This window comes from Amblyomma americanum, chromosome 1, assembly GCF_052857255.1.
Source record: "Amblyomma americanum isolate KBUSLIRL-KWMA chromosome 1, ASM5285725v1, whole genome shotgun sequence".
NCBI classification, from domain to species: domain Eukaryota; kingdom Metazoa; phylum Arthropoda; class Arachnida; order Ixodida; family Ixodidae; genus Amblyomma; species Amblyomma americanum.
In genome coordinates, this window is record NC_135497.1 from 556424653 (window position 1) to 556450577 (window position 25925).

General features: G+C 47.7%; 1 protein-coding gene across 16 annotated transcripts in view; it reads right to left on the reverse strand.

The window, feature by feature from the left end:
- LOC144116354 (uncharacterized) overlaps positions 1 to 25925 on the reverse strand; it is a 109894-nt gene that overhangs the window by 56998 nt on the left and 26971 nt on the right. For 9 of the 16 annotated variants that reach the window (XM_077651112.1, XM_077651114.1, XM_077651121.1 and 6 more), the window contains 5 exons: positions 25220 to 25415; positions 13831 to 13854; positions 13729 to 13761; positions 8826 to 8922; positions 6589 to 6751 (listed from right to left, as the gene is read on the reverse strand). In XM_077651112.1, the coding sequence (XP_077507238.1) occupies positions 6589 to 6751; positions 8826 to 8922; positions 13729 to 13761; positions 13831 to 13854; positions 25220 to 25415 (513 nt within the window). The remainder of the gene's footprint in view (positions 1 to 6588; positions 6752 to 8825; positions 8923 to 13728; positions 13762 to 13830; positions 13855 to 25219; positions 25416 to 25925) is intronic. The other 7 variants (XM_077651123.1, XM_077651118.1, XM_077651117.1 and 4 more) reach the window with 2 other exon arrangements.

Sequence of the window (25925 nt, forward strand, 5' to 3'; positions counted from 1 at the left end):
GAACCACTATCGCCCGACATGCTGGTGGGCGGTACGTCGCTGCAAGAAGATTGATGCCGGCTAGGATGCGCTCTAGTCTTACTTTTGTGCCGCAGACGAGCATCGTGATAGCGTTCTATTTTTTTTTTTCCTGTCTGGTGCACCCGCGCACTGACCTCATACAAGCACTGCTAATGTCTGTGGCCCTAGGCAGAGTCTCAACAGAATGACGCTCTGCCAGTATGTTTGTATCACACAATGCACGTGTGGAGCAACCACATTTCTGGCACGTCGGAAACATAGATTCCGAGGTGCATGTGACTGCTACTCAAAGCATAGTGACGTGGCCACACAGAAATGCCTCCAGACAGCATGGTCTCAGTATGGGCTCTCGCAAGATGAAAGCAGGGGCGCTTGTAAAACGTGTGCAGAAAAAATATTAGCTTTGATCACAAATGTACCAGGTGCTTTTATTACGCGGAAACGTCCATTGTCTCAGATTTCCAGAGTACCAAGAAAATCGTGCCATGGCACAGATTTTGAAATGGTAAAATTAAACCTGAAGCTGACAGATTTCTGGAAAATAATCTGTCTATGCTCTGGCCGAATTCCACAACAACAAATCATCCGCTTCAACGAAATTTTTCGCAGGTCCAGTGAATTTTGTTGAAGCGGGATTCGACTGCACTTACTGGTAGGTTTCTACAAAGCAACTTTGTGACAGCATAGAAAACGAGTCATACGAAAAGGTATTTTGACTTTAAAAACCTAATTTCAGGTCATTTTTTGTAAGTTGAAAGCAGCGCTCCTCGAGAATTTTTTTCCTTTAATGATGAAGTTATGGAGCTGAAATTTGCTCAGCTGGTATAAATCGAGCTCCTCTTATGGTGTATGTAATCAGTTTTTGATAGCAGCAGTGGTTGGATTTCCACGCTCTATAAAAGGTATAATGGATATCTTTCTTTCGCACACAATTTTTTTTAGTAATTATTATGACTGAGCATTTTCAAGTAGCCTGGCTGGTTCACTATAAACTACAGAATGTTCAAACTTAGGTGAAATAATTTATCTCTCATTTTTTACATCAAAAAATTCGAAGTGTGTTATTTTCTTTTGTCTTTCCATCTTTATTGACCTTGGCCAGTGACCAGTACATCTCATCACCATGATTCCTGACCAGATGGTATGCCGTCAAACACTCGACTACGCCAAATATTTTTCCTCGATTGATTTAAAGAGCAGCTACTGGCAGACTGAGGTTGATGAACAGGACCAGGATAGAACTGTCTTCATCACTCCCGGTGACCTATATGAATTAAGGTGTGTGGGATACACTGGTATCCCCTCCTCGTCCCCCGCGCCAGCGGCGATCGTGACTTACACGGGCGCGCTGGCCACCAGGAATGTGGAGAGAAGGCACCCCTGCGACTCTGCTCATTTCCGCCCCAGCACTGACGCGACGTCACGGCAGCGCGCTGCCTTCTGCGGAGAGGGTAGCACGCCTAAGCTTGACTGCAACGATTTGCTGCCAGGAAGGCAATGACGAGGGGATAAAAGGGGGAACACGCGGCGGGAAGGGACTCTCGCTGCAGGACCATACCTAAGTGCCCCACGGACCCCTTCGCTGCCCGCCGGCCCCCGAACACCAACGCCAGACGACGTCAATGACCTGGTGAGCTGCTGAACATCTATTTTACGGATAGAACATTCTTCCGCAGTGTGCTTTACCTTGCGTTAGGATAATAAACTGTTTCCTAGCGTGCCCTGCCGTTGCCCAGTTCGTCCAGACCTGCCGTGGCTGCGACTCTGCGCCACGGGTTGGGGAAACGTGTTGCGTACCTGAATAACGCCTGCGTGTAGCTTGCACGGAAGCTCGCCTTCCCGGCCGGCTGGACGCAGATTGACCCCATAGGTGTTGCCCTTCGGTCTCTGTTCAGCGCCCGCGACATTTCAGCACATGAGGGACACTGTCCTCGCTGGCCTCAAGTGGCAAACCTGTTTACTGTATAAACGTTGTGGGATACACTGGTATCCCCTCCTCGTCCCCCGCGCCAGCGGCGACCGTGACTTACACGGGCGCGCTGGCCACCAGGAATGTGGAGAGAAGGCCCCCCCGCGACTCTGCTCATTTCCGCCCCAGCACTGACGTGACGTCACGGCAGCGCGCTGCCTTCTGCGGAGAGGGTAGCACGCCTAAGCTTGACGGCAACGATTTGCTGCCAGGGAGGCAATGCCCGAAGGGATAAAAGGGGGGATCGCGCGGCGGGAAGGGAGAGTCTCGCTGCCGGACCTTACCTAACTGCCCCACGGACCCCTTCCGCTGCCCGCCGGGCCCCGAACACCAACGCCGGTCGACGTCAACGACTTGGTGAGCTACTGAACATCTATTTTACGGATAGAACATTCTTCCGCAGTGTGCTTTACCTCGCGTTAGGCTAATAAACTATTTCCTAGCGTGCCCTGCCGTTGCCTATTTCGTCCGGACCTGCCGTGGCTGCGACTCTGCGCCACGGGTTGGGGAAACGTGTTGCGTACTTGAATAACGCCTGCGTGTAGCTTGCACGGAAGCTCGCCTTCCCGGCCGGCTGGACACAGAGTGACCCCATAACATGTATAAGGGCCACACTTTTTTTTTTTTTTTTCAGATATGAGGGTCAACATTCGAGATGTGGCCCATACACACAATTTTCAAAAAAAAAAATTAAAGTAAAAACACATCAATCTGGAAATTAGCAGCATTTACTCTACGTTCAATCGCCACTCGCGATGTATTCCGACTCCGAGCTGGTGCTGTGCTAAAAAGTTCTAGCCACCCTAGCTGTGCTCTGGTTGCTCTGGTGCACGCTCATCCCACAAAAGTCGCGCAGCACGTCCGCAGCATGGCTTGCCTCGAAAAGCGCACTTTTTGCAGCTTGTGTTCCTCAATGTATCCTTTTGGTTCCACCATCGTCGGATGCACTTCTCAGCCACGTCAAATTTTCTGCTCGCCACGTGCTTGCCATGTTCGACAGCAACTCCCAGCCATGTAACTATTAAGGTGCTTGCCCGTCGTGCTAAAACTGCTAAAACTATAACGCTCGGCAGCAGCAAGCGAAAGCCACAACTATGGTGAACCACAACTCCGATGCCCCATGCCCGTGCCTTTGAGAGCCACAAAATGCTGGACCTGGTGATACTAATGCCGATATAGATAGCGGGAGCCCGCGGGAGCTCGCAGTGAAGGAAAAAGTTGATGATAATGACAATGAGCTGCGGCCTCTGGCGCCATCTGTGGGCGGCACCTGGAAGCTCCTGTGCGCATGCGTCGCCTCCGAGATCAAAAGCACCGTTCCTCGCAGCCTGAGCCGATCTCAGAGGCCACGGCGTGTGCATTTCGAAGGCTATTCCGGCGTGGGTCATGTGGGTGCGGCCCTTACACCGATATTTTTTTCTAATATTTCTTTCTGGAAAGCAGGATACGGCCCTTATACCGATATTTTTTTCTAACATTTCCTTCTGGAAAACAGGATGCGGCCCTTACACGCCTTTATACCATACTTTACCTAGATAAAGTGGTCATATTCCTTTAAACCTTTGACAAGCATCTTGAACACCTGCAGACTGTACTAGATGCTATGCAGTCTGCCTATTTTAACGCTCAAGCCTGAAAAACGCCACTTCAGCTAAGAACAACTCCAGTTTCTCGGCCATGTTGTGAGTGGCGACGGTGTCCAACCCGATCCCGACAAAACTGTCACCATAGACGAATTTCCAGTCCCTAATACAAAAAAAAAACACTCGAACGCTTCCTTGCTTTGTGCGCCTGCTACCGTCGCTTTATCGCTGACTTCTCCCAGATTGCCGAACCCCTGACCCATTTGTGGCGATACCCCGTTTATCTGGACTACCGAGCAACAGGCAGCTTTCACAGAGCTACGCCGACACCTGCACACAAGCTCTGTTCTTGCTCACTTTGATAAGGACGCTGTCAGCGATATTCACACCGACACCAGCAGCATCGACCTGGGTGCTGCCCTATGCCAACACCAAGATGGCGTGGAACAAGTGACTGCATATGCGAGTAGCATTCTGTTTCACGTCGAAATAAACTACTCAACCTCGGAAAAGGAGTGCCTCGCCGCTGTGTGGGCCACAATGGAATTTCGACCTTACCTCTACGGCCACCATTTCAAAGTTATGACAGACCACGACTCCTTGTGCTGGCTGGCACATCTACAGGACCCAAGCAACACCTCCACCTCCAGGAATTTGATTACACAACTGCATATAAATCTGCACGCAAGCATAAAGATGCCGACACTCCTCCCGCGCACCGGTCGGGCACATCTACAGGACCCAAGCAACACCTCCACCTCCAGGAATTTGATTACACAACTGCATATAAATCTGCACGCAAGCATAAAGATGCCGACACTCCTCCCGCGCACCGGTCGAGCTAACCGATGATAGCACGGAGGACGACAGTAGTTTCCTTGGAGTCATTAGTGATTCCGACGTAATGGTGTGGCAGCGAGATAACATGAACTTGCGATCTGTCATTGACCATTTGGAGGACCACTGTGCTACTGTACACTGGGAGTTTTCTTGAAACCTTTCCTCCTTTTGTATGCTCAATGGCATCCTGTTCAATAAAACTCGAGCCACAGTGCACGTGCTTACCTCCTTGTTGTGACATCAGACCTCAGTGCAGACAACCTTTTTGCCCCTCACGACGAGCCCACCCCTAGACTATTGGGATTTACATGCACCCTCGCTGAGTCATCATCATCATGATCAGCCTGACAACGCCCACTGCGTCTGGGGTTGCCGTGAATGCCAGCACCGCAAGACACCACCTCCCCTAAAACCTGCGGGTTTGCTCCAACCAGCTGCACCACCTTGCACACTTTTTGACCAAGTCGGCATGGATCTTCTGGGTCCATTCCCTGTAGCATCGGTCGGCAATGAGTGGATAATTGTCGCGAATGACTGTCTGACACGCTATGCAGAAACCAATGCGGTGTCACGTAGCACAATGTCCGAAATCGCACAGTTCTTCATGCATCGCATTGTTTTACGACACGATGCCCCATCCTATGTAATCACCGATCAAGGAACAGCTTTCACAGCGCAGCTCATGCATGAGGTATTCCGGTTGAGTCACACAAGCCACCGCAAGACTACTGCCTACCACCCGCAGTCTCACTGAGCGACTCAACAAAACCATAGCGGATATGCTCGCAATGTACGTAGACGTCCGGCACAAGACTTGGGACAAGATCCTCCCATATGTGACTTCAGCGTACAATGCGGCCGTACAATAAACAACTTACTTTACGCCATTTTGCCTCGTTTATGGGTGTGATGTGCACACAATGCTGGATGCCATGTTTCCGTGCACTACCTACGACCAGGCGCTCACGCCACACGACGAGAAATTTGTCAAAAACGCGGAGGAAGCCCGCCACCTCGCCCGCATGCACATCAGGTGGAAACAGGGGACAGATGCACGCCGCTACAGCCAATGGCATCGACACGTCGAGTACCAACCCAACGACCAAGTGTGGGTGTGGACGCCTGTCCATCGCCCAGGCTTGTCGGAGAAACTCCTATGCCGCTACTTTGGCCCCTACAGAGTGTTGTGTCGCATAACAGATGTGACTTATGAAGTTCTGCCCGACGGCTCTGTGCAGAGTACGCGCCGTCGACCCCAGCCTGAAGTAGCGCACGTATTGCATATGAAACCGTACTTCACACACTGAGAGCGCTTCCACAGGTGTTTTTTATTTTCTTTTGTAGCACGGTGCCTGTTTGCCTCCTGTCATTTTGCCCCTTCGTTTGTTGTTCTGCTACCACCTCCAGTTAGCTCGTAGTGCCCTAATGGTTTTCAGATTTCATTCTATGCATTTTCGAGTCTATTGTGACATCATTGTAAATAGGTTTGGTGTATTGTGATGTATGTTGTTCCTATTATTTGTGCGTTTCTTTTGTTCTGTACGCTATCAGGGTTATACTGTTGTTGTCCTTTTTCTTTCTTTGTTTTGATGGGGATATTAAGCTTACCTTAAGCCTGATGTTCGCGAAACACACTGCTGTCGATGTAGTCTTGGGGCACTGGGTGCTACTTCAAGCTGCATTATGCAGCTTTTTGCCCAGTGTCCCCTTTTCCCACTGTAATGTGTGTGGAGAAATAAACCTTCAATTTCAATACGAAACCAACAGATGTATCAGTCAAAAAAAGAAAGCTTTGGCCACTTCCTGCAAATGGTCGCTATGGTGGCCGGTGCCGGTGTCCTGAGTGGCGGCAGCTCAAAGATGGCCAAAATTTGGCAGCAATCATGATTTTTTCAGTCACCGAGAGTCATTCAAACACATTAACTAGCTTCTAGTTCAAATCTTGGTTTCATATTTTCCTGCACGAAATAGGATGTTCACGCAGGAAAATATGAGCCAAAAACAATAGAAAAATAAGTTTTTTTCAACCCGCGTCCCCCCTTAAATCACCAGACTTACAGCGAGAGCTTGAAACGCCATGACTGTACTGTGGCTTCCAAAAGATCTACAGTGAAAGGCTTCTTTGACCTTTCACGGCTCAAAGTTTCTTCTTCCTACCAAGCGAAGCAAACCCACCTTGCGGCAACGTCCCTGGAAGGCGGCGGTGGACCGGCCATGCAAACTTCCCACGTTTGGCTCGACACGCTTTGGCTCGATGCGCTTGGGCACAGCCCCGGTGGCTTCAGGCTTGGCACCAGCCGACTGTGGTGGGGGAAGCTGGCTGGCCCCACCATCGTTGCTGCAAGCACACGACACCACCAGTGGGCTCCTTGAATTGGTACGACCCGCTGCTCTGACAACAGACGTAGCAGGTACTACCCACCATACTCAGAGCTTCGTGTGCGGCTGCCACGGTTAAAGCTAATGCCAGCACTTTTACATGCCACTACCAGTGAGGACTACTTGCCCTTATCTTTGGGCTGTAATCCAGCTGCACCAGATTCCTGCACCCCCATCCCTTTGCCAGTGCCTAAAGCTAAAGACATGGCATGGAAAGTACTTTTTCACAAATAAATTTATCGTTTTTCCCAGTCATTCGATAATCTGAACATCTCTTCTGGTCCCTTGAAGTTTGAATAGCTAGCTTCAACTGTATTTGAAAATACTCGATTTGCAACCAATTTTATTATTTGTACTTGCTTTGCAAACAAAAATTTGATATTGTCACATGGTAGTGACATTATCAACAGACGAAAAAACTGATACAGCACTGTAAGTAAACTCTTTATTGGGCTGACTTGCACCCATAAGGAGTCTAAAAACTCGGCTACAGTGACAGCAACTGACAACAGCCAGTACACAGTCATCAAAGAATAGAACCATCGCCACTCTTGGCTTCTCTCAATTTAAAGCTGGCAAAGAACTTTCTATAAAATGCAAAAGCATCTATGATAACCTCGAACTATGTAGAAGCAGCTGCACGTGGCTGCGATAGTTCAGAGATAAATATGCAACACACGAAGTAATAACACCGTGTGCCAGCTGCCTTGAGCACAAACATTAGAGATTGCTCCAATATTCATCAGGGTGTATTGTTGGGCAAGTTGGTGAGACATTCTGTAGGACAGACTCGAGCGCTGACTAACAACAGTGTGTGTTTAGTGCGAGATTGAAATATATGCACGGCAAAAATGACCGATGCGCAGGTGTGGAAAAGGAAAAAACAACAACGCCAAGGCAAGGGCACCAAGCTCGTCAGTCTGAGTTCAGCTCATGGCACAATAATGAAACAGAAGGTTTGCTGACACATGAAGATCCCTTGCACGCGATAACAAGGGCTTCATAGATTTCCCTCGTGCGTTGCTCGGGGTAGCATCTGAGAATTTTGCACTGTTCAAATAGGGGGACGCAATTCTCGCACAATTTATAGTGTACGACCAGGTTGCTTTTGGGAACAATGTCCTCCAAGGATGAGGCGTGCTCCCTGAGGCGATCATTTATACAGCACCCCGTCTGACCAATGTACGAGTCTCCGCAAGAAAAGGGCACTTCATAAACTACTGTGTACAGCAATCAACAAAATGCTTCTCATGCCTTTCGCCGCATACAACCCTTGGGGGGCCAGAAGAGTTTACCTTTTTGCACAAACGCTGCAGTTTGCATGGGGCACTAATCATCGCATGTACTCCCACTCTGCGTGCTAGGCACTTAGGTTTGTGTCAGAACTGGTGAACCTACGGGATGACTGCGACTTTCTGTCTATTCGCACACCAAAACATAGAGGAGAGCTATCTGTATGGTTATGAGTAATGCAAGCACAGTCTTTTCCAAAGGTAACTGTGCAGCATGGTTTGGTTTATGGGTTTATGGTTTATGGGGGATTTAACGTCCCCAAGCGACTCAGGCTATGAGGGACGCCGTAGTGAAGGGCTCCGGAAATTTCAACCACCTGGGGTTCTTTTACGTGCACTGACATCGCACAGCACACAGGCGTCTAGAATTTCGCCTCCATCGAAATTCGACCGCCGCGGCCGGGATCGAACCCGCGTCTTTCGGGCCGGCAGCCGAGCACCATAACCACTCAGCCACCGCGGCGGCTAGCAGCAGCATGGTTTGCTTCTCGATCATATAGTGGAGCCCTTATGCCATCCCCCAAGCTCTGGACCTCTGCAAGAACCCTCATCCTCGCCTTTAAACACCTGGCTCCACTGTAGAAATTAGAAGAAAACTATGCTGTACTTTCGGCAAAGACAGTACAGCCAGCTACAGAAGTTTTCTCAATACAAAAGCCACCACGAAAAGGCTTCATTTCATGGAAGTCCGACCACAAACTAAAAGGGTGCATTTCCCTGCGCCCCTCCGTGTGGTCTCACCTCTGGCAAAGGGACCTCCAGTGGCGGGTGGTGGGTGAGCTGCGGCTAGATGATCCCGGAGGCAGCAGAGGCAGTCCCGTGCCACAGGCCCTTTGGGCTGCAGGGCACGGCCACAAGAGCTCAGAATAGGCCAGCTGTGCACAGTTGGCAAACATGAAACCTGGGCCTCTATTCTGGAAGTGTCCACTTTAAGGTGGCAACAGGCAACCTGTCTTTTCTGCTGCAACTACCACTGCACCAATAAATGCAGTGCAGACAACAGTAAGCAGTTCATTTGAAGGGGGCCACTCACATCAAGACATGTCAAGACTTCCAGAATACAGACCCTGGTCTTGCGCCATGTACCACATCTGCTTCTGCTCTGGACAGTGCTCCTGCCACAGAGGAACACTACCCATTTGTACACGGTCACCAACCGATTTTTCCAACTTGACAGGACCCGACTTTACATACATAGTTGAAATCAGCTTAAAAAAAAAAAAATTGAAAATCTTGCCCGCTGACATGTTCCACCCACAAGCGATAACACCAGCTCGTATTTCAGCTAGAGTCGCGCTTCCGTGATAACCGGTCCCCATGAGTCTCCGGCACACTGCACGTTACCCATACCATTTGCATGACCTGCAAGTGATGTCGCAAACCATTCCATAATGAAAAACTGATCAAGCCAGATACGTTTCATTTAGATTGGGCCAAATATAAAAAAATTTTATGGCTCACATCCTCCCTTAAGATAATGCGTGCAAAATGCGGTCGCAGAATGCCCAGCCGCGGAGAATGTCATCCCCCATTATTGGATGTGGCTCAATTCAGTTATAACTATTAAATTGAGCCAACTTTTGACCCAGAAAGTTTCAATTATTGTGGTTCTATACTGTACAAACAAACCAGAAGCATGGATATTGACGCCGCTGTTATAGTCAGCGTGAGTGGGGTCTGTGAAAGTTATCAGCTGTGAAGCTTTCAAAACCTTACCGCGGTTATACACTGACCCATTGGGCATGTGGCAGTGCTGCGAAAATGACCAATAAATCTAGAAGGACCAAAACTCAGCACTATTTAAGCCTGTCAAAAGTGTTTTTTTTTTCGTTCCAGGTGCATTCGCCATGTTTGTTTCGGCCAATGATGGCAGCACCGTCAAGGCAGGGTGCAACTGCACCCATGCCAAGTATCAAGAGTAGGCAACAAAGGGCTAGAAAGAAAAACTGGGCGGGGTTGCATTCCATAGGTGATCTTCTTCCACGACATGGATCGAAAGAGACCACGGCAACACCTGCACACATTATGCGGTTGCCCCGGCCAGCCCACATTTGCTGCAGCTTTTGGCAGCTGAAACAGTATTTTGGTGAAGCATTGGTGCAATTTCACTCTAAACCACCTTCTTTTAGCATCATGTAGCAGGTTTAATGCAATGATGCAGGTTGGTGCAACTGGCACAGAACACCCATCACTGCCTATGAGTGCACAATGCCAACTTTCATACTGTTGCAGCAAAAAACACTGACGGATGCAAGACTGGCAGAATAGTGTTTCAACGAAGCATACTTTCCCAAAAAGCAAAGTTTAAAGGAGAGGGTGTTTCAATAGGCAAAGATTTTTGCAAAGCTACCCGTCAATCGAGGAAAGCTGTAAATAACTTTGGAAAGGCTAGCGGTCAGTCCTATTCTTTGCGACATAACAAACTAATCGTAGGTATAATAAGTGCTAAGTGTATAAGCGCAGCCACAAACGAAGTATGCGAGATAGGACCAGCAAGGAACGCGATTGAAACCAAAACAGTCAACACATCCCCGGTTTCACCCTCTTCTTCAGCTTCAGCATAACTATCTCATGCTCGAAGGCAAACAAACTCCATATCGCTTCTTTTCACGAATGTTCGAAGTATCGCCAACAAATGCACATAACTGTCATCCCATATTGATGCATGCTCAGCTGATATAGTTGTGCTTACTGAAACGTGGCTCTCGGCAAAAATAAAAGATAGTGAAATATTAGGCTGTGAAAAAACATAACTTTTACAGATTCGATCGCGTTTCCATGCTGGCGGAGGCGTACTCTGCTATTGATTCCTTTGCAATCCCCATTGATTCATCGCTAGAAATCGTCTGCACTCATGTAGCTTTCCCAACAGGCGACCTTTATCTTTTGTGCTTGTTATAGATCCCCATCCTCACCAGCTACTTTCTGCACTTATCTTCATGGTGTTCTTAACAAATTAATTGTCCGATACCCAAAATCACATTTATTCTTACTGGGTGATTTCAATTTTCCAAATATAGTGTGCAAAACTGGTGTTCCCTCTCTTAAGCAGCCATCCTCCGAATGCATCCATTTTTTAGACATCTGCGCCGATTTCAATCTAACACAGCTGATCCATGAACCCATACGCACTACTAGTAGCTCCTCCAATACTTTAGACCTCTTTTTTACCACCGCTCCCGATTTGGTCTCTACTCCAACGTACAATAAAGGAATCAGTGACCACTCGCTTCTCCACTTGGCAATTACGAAGAAAGTTCGTTCTACGAAAGTCGTTAAAACTATGTCATTACAATGCCGCCGATACCACATCCATCACAGCTGAACTAGAATCATTCCTTACTGAGTACACACTAAACTTTTCCAAACGTACCGCTGAAGAGAACTGGTTATTGTACAAGCACAAACTGCTTACACTAATAGATCGCCATGTGCCTAAAAGAAAGATTGTTTCAAATTCTGCCTCACCGTGGTTTACTGGAACCCTACACCGCCTACGCAACAAAAAGAAACGCATTTTTCCTTCCTGAACGCTGGGCCGCATATCATCACAATCACGCAGAATACGCTATCGCAGTTAAAAATGCAAAAAAAGATTTTTGATAACACCCTTCCATCAGTTCTACAATCTAATCCATGCAAATTCTGGAATATTGTTGGTTGCAAAGAAAGCAAAGTAATCAAACTAGCCGTTCGGACAATGTCCCAATCCCTCTGAACCAGTGCTGCTCCGTTTTAAATGATGTATTTTGTTCTGTTTTTCTCTGAAGTGCTCCCACTGGTCTTCCGTCTGTACCTAATTGCTCTTACTTGCCAATGAATTCTATTTCTATAGATTGGGCCGGCATAGCAAAGTTGATTGAAAGCCTGAAAATATCTTCTTCATCGGGTGAAGATTCAATCAATTGTAAAATGCTCAAAATTACTCAACCGTATTCTGTAATTATGCTTTCGATGCTTTTTTCACAGTCTCTAGGTTCCTCAGTACTCCCAAGCGATTGGAGGGTTGGCAAGGTTGTTGGTCCCTAAATCAGGTAACACTCATTCCCCTGATAACTATCGTCCTATATCACTCAAGTATTCCACGTAAACTTTTGGAGCATGTTATATATTCAGATCTGGTCAATTTCCTTGAGTCTAATTCCTTCTTTGCGGCCGAACAACACGGTTTTAGAAAGATGTTCTCATGCGAAACACAACTCCTATGTTTTACTGATGACCTGTTTACCCATGCTGACATGAGCTTCGATGTAGACTGCGTGTTTTTGGACTTTGCAAAAGCTTTCGATACTGTTTCACATGATCTCCTAATTCAGAAAATTTAGCATGCTTAACATTGATCCAAATGTTCTAAACTGGATTAAAAGCTTTCTGTCATACCGAGCTCAGTACGTTTCTGCTAACGACTGTTCCTCTTCTCACATTTCCGTAACATCGGGCGTACCCCAGGGATCGGTACTGGGACCTCTTCTCTTCCTTATCTACATTAACGACCTCCCTAAATGCATTTCCCATTCATCTATCAGGCTTTTTGCAGATGACTGCGTCGTTTATCGCAAAATAACTGACCACACTGATTCTATCAAGCTTCAAGAAGATCTTAACAGCATATCTAACTGGTGCGATAAATGGTTCATGCGACTAAATGCTAACAAATGTAAAGCAATGCCTGTGTCGCGTCGCAATAACATCCCTGACAACACGCGCACTTACTTTCTTCGCGACACTTCCCTTAAATCCGTCAACTCATACAGATACCTAGGTGTTCATATTTCACGTAACCTATCATGGCATATGCACGTCGAACACGTCACTAATAACGCTAACTGGGTTCTTGGGTACTTACGTCGAAATTTCTTTGCTGCGCCTCTGCCGATAAAACTAACACTCTACAAAACATTAGTGCAGCCAAAGCTAGAATATGCATGCGCCGTATGGGATCCCAATCAAATCACACTAATAAACACACTTGAATCCATTCAAAATCGCGCAGCACGTTTCATCTTATCTAACTATTCACGTCACACCAGCATTACTTCCATGAAAAGTACCCTTGCCCTGCCGGACCTTTCTTCGCGCCGTAAATGTTTTCGACTTTGTATTTTCCACAGAATGTATCATCACAATCTTGTATTAAAGGATCATCGTTTTGCTCGCCCATCATGCATATCCTCCCGTTCTGACCACGTTTAAATTTGCTGTTCCATTTTTCAGAACAAAAGTGTGTCATAATTCATTTATTCCCAAAACTAGCGCAGACTGGAACGACCTTCCTCTCTCCATTGCTGCCATTTCTGACATTAACAATTTCAAGACCACTGTATTTTCTGCCGCTTTGTAAAATAATATTGTGTAATATGCACTGTTTATGTTATGTACCATCACCACTCCTTTCTGTAATGCCTTTGGGCCTGGAAAGTATTTGAAATAAATAAATAAATAAATAAATTAAGGGAAGCCTTGGCCAAATTCAGCTGGTAAAGAATGCACTTAAGGGTGGCACAATTACCAGAAAATTTAACAAATCGCTTGTGGACAATTTTCCCCCTCAGCAAAACCCACCCAGCATGGCTGCATTTTGATGTAAGACCCCACACATGGATGCATGCATGCATGCATTGTTTCTGGTGAAAATGGCACTTACCCTCTTCCTTTTTGAGACTCCGCTCGCGCGCTTCTGCAAGCCAAAGAGTGGTACGACAATCGGGCACAGTTTTTGCACAAAGCTTTGTTTAAGTGTACTTACTTTGAATGCAGGCTCTTGCATTACCTGTTGGAAACGAATAATATGTGTCACAGTGGCAAGGCTTCAGTACTGCACTCGCACACAAGCGCATCCTGTCTACACTTATCACAGAAATTAAATTTATGCTCGTGAAACTCTCACAAGACTATGCCTTCAAAGTGGCACAGCACCTAAGACTGCACTCATCTCCAATCACTCTTGGTTTTTATTTCAATCCAGCACAAGGGGCAACGACAATTGAAAAATGAGCTCACTGTTGAAGGTAATTTCATCGAGAATGAGCCATAAGCATGTCTAGAGGCACTAAAGATGAAATCAAGCATGGAATGCGAACTAAGAGGTGTGACTGGCTACTTTGTGCACCTGCCGAGTGTGACAAGATCTTATCACAGAAAAGGTGACTGACAAGCGATGAGAGTCTGTTCACAAATGCGGAAAATCTCACTAATGACTTGATGTCAATGTACGCCTGAGACGAGAAGACACATAGCGTAAGTGTGGGGAAACCGTAGGTTTGCACCACCTCGTACTCCTCCAAAAGAAGAGATCAGCGAGTATTATGTCAGAAATCCGATGGCATTTTTTCCATTTTGCAGAAAGACGAAGCAGTTGTGTCCTATTTGATTACCTACAGTCGAACCCGGCTACAACAAAATTCACAGGACCCACCAAAAACTTTGCTCAACTGGAAATTAAACATTGTTAATTCAGCTGAGAACAGTGACAGGGTAGACTAGATAGCTCCGAGATTACGTTTATTTCCATAACCTAGTCAGTTTTGGCAGCTTTAGCTGCTTCTACATCGGCGCACTGTAGAGAATTTCGCCGTTCACCGTTTCATTCAGACCTTGTTCTACAGTATGATCTCATTACAAGAGACCATGATAGTGTTCAAGATTTCGGTCTATTGTAAGCCAAGTCTACAGAATCGAAATACAGTAAAAGCTCAATTTAAACCCCGTTAATTCAGAAATCCATACAATTCAAACTGCCACCTCGGTCCCGGCCAAAGCCAGTGTAAATATATGGAGTCAGATGCTCGCTAATTCGGATGCTGTGGCTATCTCAGTCGGAGGTGCTTGCTTCTGCTCACGTGGGGGATCCCTCCACGAGTTTCTCTTCCTTAATGGTGGTTCCCTCGCGACTGCCAGCCTTGTCGTATCGCACATTCTGGCATCGGTGACACGAGGTGGCACAGACAAGTGCGGGCCGAACATGATAAAAGCTCACTCTGTCTCAAATGCAATCTAATACAGTCGAGCCCACATATAACGGCCCCACTTAAGACTAACTTTCGCTTATAACGAGCGAGACCTGCGCGCGACCGTCGAAATACACATTGTTTCAATGGCACAAAATCACACGTATAACGAACGTCATTAAGCCCTGCTGATCTGTTACAGCGAACGGACGGCGTAAACCCGGTGCCGCGATGCACGATAACTTGACTCCGACCCCTTTGTGCGTCTGGCGTGCGGCATGTTTCCTTGAGTCTCATCCAAGGCAAACTGCCTGCCCTGTTTCGTACCGCTCTGAAGCAGGCTACCCTTTCCGTGCAGACGCACCTTCCCCACCCCCTCCTCGCACCTCCACTCCCATATCCTCACTCTCTTGCAAATCCGCGCGTGGCCTCCGCGATGAACTGCACCGCCGCCGGAGCCGATCGCGAAGGCCATGCTCCGTCTAGCAGGCTTTCTGTGGGAGCCAAGAGGTGGCTGCACTGACGCTCACGGACGGCCCTCATTGGTCTCTCTGCTGGTGCTGTGCATCTGTATATCTTTAGCTTGATTGGCTTGATTGCCGCCTGTGCACGTTGAATGTCTACCCCGTCACGCACTTTTATCAATCTTGTTGTTTATCATGTTGCAGTGCAGGCGTTTCGTTGGCTTCGTTCAAATCTCGGGGCCCTGGTTGTTGGCGAACAGGAACACCGTGCCCATTTGCCATTGTAATCAGCGGTAGAGGTGATGAAAGCGGCCAGGGCAAAGGTGACGGCCACTGGCGTGCGGGACTGCTTCCGCAAGGCCGGCTTCGTCGACACGGAGTCTGATGCCGAGCCTGATGCTTCGGAAGATGACCAGCCCAGCGGCGATTTATGGCAGCGCGTCGTCAGCTCCGACATGGGGGGTCATGACATTGGTTGTAATGATTTTATTTCTGTCAGTGACGGCGCCGATACCACGGAACCGTGCACGGACGAGGGCATCGTTTCTGAAGTGCAGGACGAGAGTGACGCTGAGGAATTGGATGAGGATGAAACTTCAGAGCCAGCACCCATAATCGCGCCTGTAGCAATGTGCTACATCGAGAGCCTCAGACAACTTGTCTATGCCAAGGGCCTCGGCGATAGCATGCTTCTGCTTTAAATTAACTGGAAACCTCCCTCATCGGATCTGCGCTGCAAAAACAGACGTCCATCACGGACTTATTCGCAAAGAAAAAATTTTACGTTTTGACAAGCAACTGTCTTTAAAGCTGTGGTCCACTTACTACGAACTTCGGTATATAACGAATGGACGCCGCATGACACTCATGTTCGTTATAAGCGGGCTCGACTGCATCACTCTCAAACAAGACATAGGAAAGAAAACTTCAAAATTCAGTATTTTTAAAGTTTTTCACACCAAAGTGAAAGTTTTAAACGTGACGGATTTTCAGACCATTCAATCACTCGGTCCGTTTTTCGGGTCCTGCAGAGTCTGAAAAATTGGTAGGCAGCTTACCATCACGTGCAAAGGCAGCTCTTATTATTTTGCAGATTATGAAGTGCACATACGGCATTCATTGGTACTAAATAATTCAAATATTTCCACTCTACCTGTTGCCAACTGTCCTGGTGTACTGTTTGAACAACATATGTCATGAAACAAGCATACTGACCTTGTCATCTCTAAATTCTCGCGTGTAACTGGCATCCTTTCTAAACTACAATCTTGTTTACCAAAAATCGTCAATTTCTTAAAAGTATTTCTGCCAAATATACACTTGAATCATAAAAGGGCAGCGCAAACAGCACAGAACACAGCAGAAACATTGGACGGGCGCTGTATGCTGAAGTTCTGTGTTTGTTCTGTGCCATTAGTGCTGCCCTCTTATGATTCAAGTATGAACCAACTAGCCCAAACACAAATTTTAGTAAATGCACATTACTGTCATTTGGTGTGGGGCAATACCACTAACACGAATATTATCACACTTTACAGATTACGGAAAAAGGCAATTCGAATAATCATGAATGTTTCATATGACAGCCACACAGACCCAATCTTTATAGAACTGAATCTAACATGTATCCCTGAAATGTACAGAACAATGTTAATCACAATGTTAATCAAGCGTTACAAGGCAGGTATTAAATGAGAACAATGCTCGCAGCAGTATCGAAAACTTATCTCCTAAAATATGCACATGCAATACTCGCCAAGTTCAGCAATGGGAAATTCTGTGCCTGCGCACTACAGTAGAATCTCAGTGATACGAACCTGGTTGATACAAATTTCGCGATTATATCAATTCGCGAAATTCCCCGTCTAGAGCTCATTGTGTACGATGTACAAAATTTCGGATGTTCCGAACTCTCTCCCTCACCTCTATGGATGATACGAACGTGCGAGCCACGACCGAACCCTCGAGCACTAAGCGTTGCCCGCACATCGGCAAAGTCATGATCGCTAATCACGCAGCACGGAGTGGGCAGCGGTGCGCGACCCGCACATCGCCAAAGTCGCGATCACTAATCCCGCCGTACACATAGCACGCAGTGAGCAACGGTGCGCGACCCGCACATCGCCAAGGTCACGATCGCTAATCACGCTATACACACAGCGCGCAGTGAGCGGCAGTGCACGACCTGCACATCGCCAAAGTCGCGATCACTAATCCCGCCGTACACATAGCATGCAGTGAGCGGTGGTGCGCGGCCCGCACATCGCCAAAGTCGCGATCACTAATCACGCCGTACACACAGCGCGCAGCGGTGCACTACCCGCACATTGTCCAAACATTCACAGCGCAAGACGAACACGGACACGAGGGGAGACACCACAAAGCGCCGACGCTTTGTGGTGTCTCCCCTCGTGTCCGTGTTCGTCTTGCGCTGTGAATGTTAGCATGAAGTACCAACTCGCCCAGCAACTGACATTGTCCAAGTCTCAATCGTTAATCGCACGGTACGCACTGCGCGCAGTGAGCGGCCTCTATTTTTTATTGCTTTATTGTTCTTTGAAATGGTCGATGAGTAGCTGCCTAAAGTTGGAAGGATTAGTCTCAACAACGTTTTCGGGCAGGTTATTCCAGAATTCGATCCCACAAGTAAGAAACGATTTGTTGAATGCATTGGTGGAGCAATGGAAGTGCTGTATGCTAAAGGAATTAAATAAGCGGCGAGATGATTGTACCGGAGTGAGCAGAAGGTTTTCCCAAAGTGCTGGAAAGTTAAATTACAGTTTGCGGAAGAGGCAGAGAATAAATTTTTCGGCGAAGCGCTAATGATTTGAGACTGAGAGCGCATAATTTTGTTATGTGATCTACCCATGTTAGACTGGTCGTTATCTCAATGCCAAGGAACCTGTATGAATTAGTTTGAGACAAGGCTATGGAGTTCAGGGTGTATGGAAAATAGATTGGAGCATTTGCGTGAAATGTGCATGAATTAGCATTTTGAAACATTGAGCTGCATTAGCCAGTCAAAGGACCACTTTCGGATTCTGCTGAGATCTTCCTGTAATATTGTATGATCACTGCTTTTGCTGATGCGGCGATAGATGACAATCGTCCGCGTAAAGACGGGCGGTTGATGAGATGCCAGAAGGTAGGTCGCTGTTAAATATTAACAGTAATTGAGCAAGCATCGATCCCTGTGGGACCCCAGAGATTACTCTAGTAGTTTCGGATGTATGACCGGCGAGGACTGTGAACTGTTGGTGGTTAGAGTGGAGAGCTGGGTGAATCGGTACATGATTGCAGAAAGAAAACCAGCGCGAAGGACATACACAGAACAGGAACACAGGACGACGCGGTTAGTTAAGAAGCAGTGACAGACGGGAGAGTTTGGAAATTAGACGTTGGTGGGGGACACGATCGACTAATCTAAGTAGATGATATCGGTTTGAAATGAAGTGAAGATCAGTAGTGAGCTCGAAGAGTTGTGTTTCGCGCAAAAAGCCTGCCCTGAAGCCATGCTGATTGGGAAAGAAAAAGGAATTCTGATCGAGGTGAGTTGCAATATGCGAGTATAATATATGCTTGAAGAGTTTACACGAAATACATGTCAGTGAAATCGGTCGGTAATTCGACGGGTTGGTGCAATCTCAAGCATTGAAAACTGGCACAACTCTGCTCGCCTGATCTTTTGGTTGACTGAAGTCTCTAAGGTTATCCTGACTATTAGCGATTACCTTAGTAAACACCTTATAAGCAAAGGACAGTAAGCTGATCAGTCTTGATGTCTCCTTTCTTATGGATTAAGATGATGTTAGTGTACTTCCAAGCTTCTGGTATGCTTGAGGTCATAAGGCATACAGGGAGGCTACTTTTCCTAGCACAAACACCCTTCTGTCCTTCAGCAGATCTGCTGTTACCTGATCCTGATCAGCTGCTTTCCCGCTTTTCATTGCTCCTAAAGTTTTTTACTTCCTCTTTCATTACTGGCAGGATGTCCCAGTACTGTGCGCTACTGCCTCTCTCATTAACGTCCTGATTACACTTGCTACCATATAGATTTGTGTAGAACTCTGGCTACTTTACTTACTTTATCCAGTCATTAGCAATAACTAACGACATTGCCCTCTGTCTCTTAATGCCTACATCTGGCTTTTGCCTATGCCAAATTTCCTCTTTGCTGCTTTTAGGCTACTTCTATTCTTTTGAGCATGCTAAATTCTCTACATATTAAAACTTCATGCCGGCTATCTTGCACTTAATAACTTTGATAGCTCTGCCATTTCTATTCTGTCTATAGACACGTTCATGGTTTGGAGTTTCTAAATGAGACCTTTTGTCTCCTGAGATAGCTTGCCAGTATCCCACTGAACCAACCTACTGCCTACTTCTAATGTGCATTCTGTAATAACAGCTGTGAGACTATTGTTCACTGCTTGAATATTAAGGTCATTAAGAACATGAACATTGAATATCTGTACTGTAATGATATCCTGAATTCCTATACCTTCCCCTTAACCGCTAACTCGTTAATAGGCTTCGCTTCACTTGTTTCTTCTGTTCCCTCTTCATGTCTAAGCTAATTCGAGACCTTCCCATTCTGTGGTCGCTAAAATGCACCTTTCCAAGGACCTCCACATCCTGCCCAATGCCAGGGTGAGCAGATAGTATGACGTCTGTTTCATTTTTAGTCTCACCATTGGGGCACTTCCACGTCCATTTACTGTTTTCTCGTTTGCGGAACAAGGTATTCATGATCCATAAATTATTTCTCTCTGCGAACTCTACTAATAACTCCCCCCTGCTATTTTTAGAGCCTATGCCATAGTCTTGTACTGCCTGGTATCCAGCCTGTTTCTTCCCTACCTTCACACTGAAGTCTCCCATCAGTACAGTGTACTGCGATTTTACTTTGTTCATTGCCGATTACACGTCTTCATAGAAGCTTTCAACGGTCTGGTCATCACGGCTGGATGTCGGTGCGTAGGCCTGCACCGCCTACAGCTTGTACCGCTTATTAAGCCTAATTATGATAGCTGCCACCCTCTTGTTAATACTACACAACTCCTCTACGTTGCCAGCTATATCCTGATTAATAAGGAATCCCACACCTAGTTCTTGTCTGTCCGCTAATCCACAATAGCATAGTGCGTGCCGCCTTTTAACACTCTATACGCCTCACCTGTCGTCCTAACCTCACTAAGCCCTACGACATCCCATTTAACAGCTAGTTCCTCTAAGAGCATTGCTAGATTAGCCTCACTGGATGAGGTTCTAGCGTCATTACACTGTGTCTCTTAATGCATACATCTGGTTTTTGCCTATGCCAAGTTTCCTCTTTGCTGCTTTTAGGCTACTTCTATTCTTTAGAGCACTGTAATGATATCCTGAATTCCTCTACCTTCCCCTTAAAGGGACACTGAGGAGAACCCTATCAAAATTTTTTTGTTAGCAATATCTGATAGTGCGGCATTTCATGGCTTTGTTGCCGCTTGTCCGGGAGCGAAAGATGCATTTATTTCAAAGAAATTTGGATTCGAAGTTGAAAAATTTTTTCCCGCCGCTCCGATTCAAACTCGAGAACTCTTATGACGACACAGAACGGAGTGACGTGAAACGTGACGTCAACGGAGACTCCGTGATTTCTGGCCGCTAGCAATGCGGTCTAGCAGCTGCCGAAATGAAAGCTACCGCCGCCGCACATTGAAGGCATCTATTGGGGGTCGCTACCGTCGCTTCGTTTACGTTTGCACCGGCGTCTTGCCAGCGTTACGATGGATCCCGTTCCCGAACCCGACGACGTAGTTCTCGCAAAAACTCCGGCCTGCATTTCAGCGACCTCAGCCCCACAGAGCGTGCGATGCTTTTGAGGGAGCACAGTTAGGTTAGGCGCCGGCGGGTGGTTTCCCCCTTCCTCAGAGAGCAGCCGTTGCAAACTAAATATCATAACCCCAGTGCGGGGAGTCGCAAGGGGCCAGGACAAGGTCGGCGCTTGCGCCCATCGGAGGCTGGCCGGGGCTTTGGGGCCAACGGATTGTAATTCCTTGAACGGCGCGGTTGCACGGCGCAGCAGGCGGCGTCGAGGTCTCCCACGGTTGCAAGGGCCAAGTTATTTATTTATTTTTTTGCCACAAAAAACAAATGGGTGCTCTAGGGCGGTCACGTTTAAAGTCGGCGGCTTGAAACTAAAGCCGGCGCATGACGATTCAACGGCTTCCGCTAGATCCAACGGGTCCACTGGATCGGGCTCTCTCGCCCACTTGCATGTACCTTCAGATATGTACTGTGAATGGATTAAATTAGCCGAGCTCGAAAAGAACAGCTCCGCCCAACTGCCGCAGCTATTGAATACAACGCGCACCTCGCCGCGGAGCCAAATCAGTCTTGCCGGGCCGGCGGCGGTTGGCGCACTCGGCGCGAAATAGTGACATGCTCCAAGTCTCCCTGCCAGTGCGGTCAGAGTGCGCCGAAGCTGCCGAACGTGTCGGCGGTCAAGCGCAGTTGGAGTATAGAGGGTCTTCGCTTTGACCGACGTGACTTCGCCGTGCAGCGCGCGCGCGCGCATCGCCACAGGATAAACGCGCCTTAGCCTGCGCTTAGCCGCGAACCAACGTATTCGGCGGCGGCATCCATGGGAGCCACTGAAACCCCCCGCCCACTCACTGAATAAAAGAAAAGAGGTCCTGTGCCGAGGTTCGGAATCGAACCAGGGCCTATCGGCGTTTAAGGCGGAGACGCTGCCACTCCGCCACTCCGCCACGACAGCTCAAGGTACAGCCGTCAATAAAGGCGCTTCTAGTGAATGCACTCTTCTGATGCAGAAATCTCCGTGCTTTCGCTAGGTATATCCTGGCCTAACAGAGCTAGCCATCAGAAATTTTCCTGAACTGCCTTGTACCTTGTCTCCCGTCCCTAATAAACGATTTCCGTTAAGTAGTTTGAAGTTGACTGGCACATACGGGAATGTTTCGCCGGGCAAGCGTGCGAATACACAAGTGCTGCCTTGTACGATCACCGACCATCGTGCCACCATAGCTTTTCATCGACCATGGCGATCATCTGACAAGCCTTAACAGGCTCCTTCAAAGGTTAACTAGAACTTGAAGCGGCACTTGGAGTTCCTCTGCTGTTCGGCGCTTGTAAAACGAGGCGCGTCAAAAATAAAACCACGGGGCACGCAAAGCTCAGACGCGAAGCGCCATAAAAAATCGAAACTCTCCTGGCCGCCTGTGGCGCCGCCAAGCATCGGTTTTCTTTGCTTCCAACATTCAGGTTGTCCTTTGCCGGCCTTCCTTGTGTGATAAAAGTTCACTATTGGTTTTAAAAGAAAACTTAGTTCACTATTGGTCTGCACAACCGACCTTCGTCAGCCTCAGGGATTCGCGAATCCATGTAGGATGGAAAATTCCTCCAAGGTGGCGTCTCTTGTCCTATGGCGTCACCACGCTTGTACTTGCGAGATTGGCCTGTGGTGGCGATACCTGTATTTTGGTTCTAGCTATTTTCTACCTTACAAGAGCTTTGTTTTCAGTAAGAGGGGCGTTTTTGTAATCAGGAGCTGGTATTCTATCGATACAAGCCAACTACAATTTCTCCTCAGTGTCCCTTTAACCACTAACTCGTTAACAGGCTTCCACTTCACATGTTTCTTGTGTTCCCTCTTTAAGTCTAAACTAATTCGAGACTTTCCCATTCTGTGGTCGCTAAAATGCACCTTTCCGATGCCTGTCCAGAGCCACAGATTCCTAGCACACTCCTCTGCGTCCCAGGTCTGACCGCCGCCTTGGTCAATTGCTCTGCAGCCACTGGGGACTGAGGGCTGATGGTTACCGTATTTACACGATTGTAGGTCTACTTATTTTTCAAAATTTGAAAATCCAAAGAGGGGAAGGGTCGACTTAAAATCGAAACCAAAGCATTTCACCATAAATAAAGGCGAGACAAACGAGATATCAGGCATGCTACAGCGTGGTTGCATTTTTGCTGCACGGCTCCATCATATCGCTCTTGGTGCTGGCCTTGAGCTGCTGCTATGTCAACACGCAGAACCAGCATCCCCACCCCGCGCGTGGCGGCCGATAACCAGCAAAACCGGCACCAGCCCACTCCCCACATGTGGCCGCAGATTGCAGCTGCTGATAAGCAGCGGCGGCCCTGTAACGCATTCGCTTTCAGCTCTTTTTACTTTCAACTGCGCCCTCGGCACTCAAGGAAGCGTCGATAGAAGATGGAAGGGCCACTGTTCCAATCACGGCAGCACCCCCACTCAGAACTGCAGCGGCGCAAGGGAGTAGCGGTACCCAACGGAGGAGCCGACAACGCTCACACGTAGTTTCTCTTTGGCTCTCACAAATTTGACTACTGCCGGCCACGTTTCATAAGTGTTTAATGTAGTCATGCTTCGTTACTTGTGCTCCGGGTCCGGTAAGCGACCGACGCTCGTTCATGGCTACGTTCAAGATGGCTGTTGTTCTTTACGTCAAAGAAACGAACTGCGCGCCAGGCTGCAAGTTCGACGTTCGCAACGGGTGATACAGGTGTGGCAGCTGCAGCGAGGCGAAATTTTCAGCTGTTCTACGCGATGTCGTGATGTGGCTGTTTGCAAAGTGTGGCATTTCGCTGCACGACGATGTTAGAACGACGATCTGTGGGGCCACAGCAGCGATCACGACGGCAGCGCTAGTGAGGACGATGGCGCAAGTGTGGACACGAGCAGCCCAGTGACTAATATATTTTTGCTTTGGAATGTGCCCACGGGCGCTCTAGCACGCAGCAGCCGATAGCAGCTGGCGATAAGCGGAGACCGCAGAATAGTGCTATCGTGTTCTATTATTAAAGGGCGAGCGTAAACAACCTCCATTTTTTTTTTTTTTTCAGAAATGTGATGTGGGGGGATTGACCTACATTCGAGTCTGCTTACAATCATGTAAATACGATAACTGGTTTGTTCATAGAAGGTTGTGGCCAAGTAGTACACCAGGGTGGTCAAATCCTGTTCTGGTGAGGTAGTGCGTTGTCGGTTCTTGTCACAGAGATCAGGCCACACCCCAGGGCTGGTTATGCAATTCCACGGTTCGTATAGACAGTATTAAATTCATTTGCAGCCCAGTGGGCAGGCTGCCACTGTTTAATGACACACAGCGCTCGACATTTCTGCTTGCACAGAGCCTGCTAATGATAACACATTAAAAAAGAAAGAAAGGTGCTGGCAAGTCAGAAGAGGAAAAAAAAAATGACCCTGCAGGCACCAGACCAGATCAATCTATATGTGAGCCAATCGATACACCTGACTGACACAGACCTGGGAAGCCAATCAGTCGATGCTAGTTCATGCTGCAAAAAAGCTGTTGCAGCTTCACTCCAGAAGAAAGCAAGACGGAAAATTGACAGCTACAGTACGTAAAGTTGGCAACCGAGGCTGGACCAGAAGTTTTAGCGTGAAAACATTTCTAGCCGGACTCCCCGGCTTTCAGTGGTGTCTGCGTGAAGCCTCCGAGTAGCGAGTGTAACAGGCTCAATGGATCAGTAGACCCCTCAATCGCGCGTTAAGGTACGCGGCAGCGGTGTCCACCTGCAAAAAACCGTGCTTTCACAAAATATTTCGAGCTTAGCAACACTAAACCGCCAGCCATTTTTTGCTTCAGATACCTTCCGCCATCACCAAGAAGAAAAATGAAATGGTTTAGAATAGAGTCCCAGTGCAGTGGATGAGCTCCACCCTCCCCCTTACCGGGTGGGAAGGGGTACCAGGGAGCCGAAGCAGAAGGAACTGGTGTCCCATCAGGCATGGTCTCCCGACGCCTGGTGTTTCGGGGCTGAATTGGTGGCAGGACGTACTCAAGAGGTGGCAGCTTCACCTCTGTTGTGGTGGCATCCTCAGCTGGTGCTGGTTCCTTGGCCGCACCACCAGACGCCTTGTGGCCCTCCTACAACAGGCAGATATGCTTCGTTAACCCTGCCATTCACCAGCAGTGAAAACACTGATCATCCACTCCCAGTGGTCCGTACACTAGAGGAGAACGGCTAGGTTTAGAGAGAAAAAAGTTACTGTATAATAATAATGACCAAATTCCTGAAGATAAAAACTTAAAACTGCATGCAAGCACGCACATGCACACACACCATAAGTGAGCAACAATATCCAAGACCACGCAATCATCTACAGGTGTTGGAATTTTAGGTGGTTGTGCCAGGAGGGCCATCTTTTGCAGTAATTTTTTAGGACGTCCCCTGCATCTCTGGTAGTTGACACAGATGCTGACACTGCCTCAAGGAAAAAGAACGAAGGAAACTCAATTTATGCAGCCCTGCAAGGACATGATATCTTATGTCTCTCAGAATAGGCACCCTGCGCATCTAATTTACACTGCGACATGGCTGCCCCTGCCGAGAATGCGGGGGCATCTCCAGCAGCGTTGTGCATCTCAAGCAGCTGC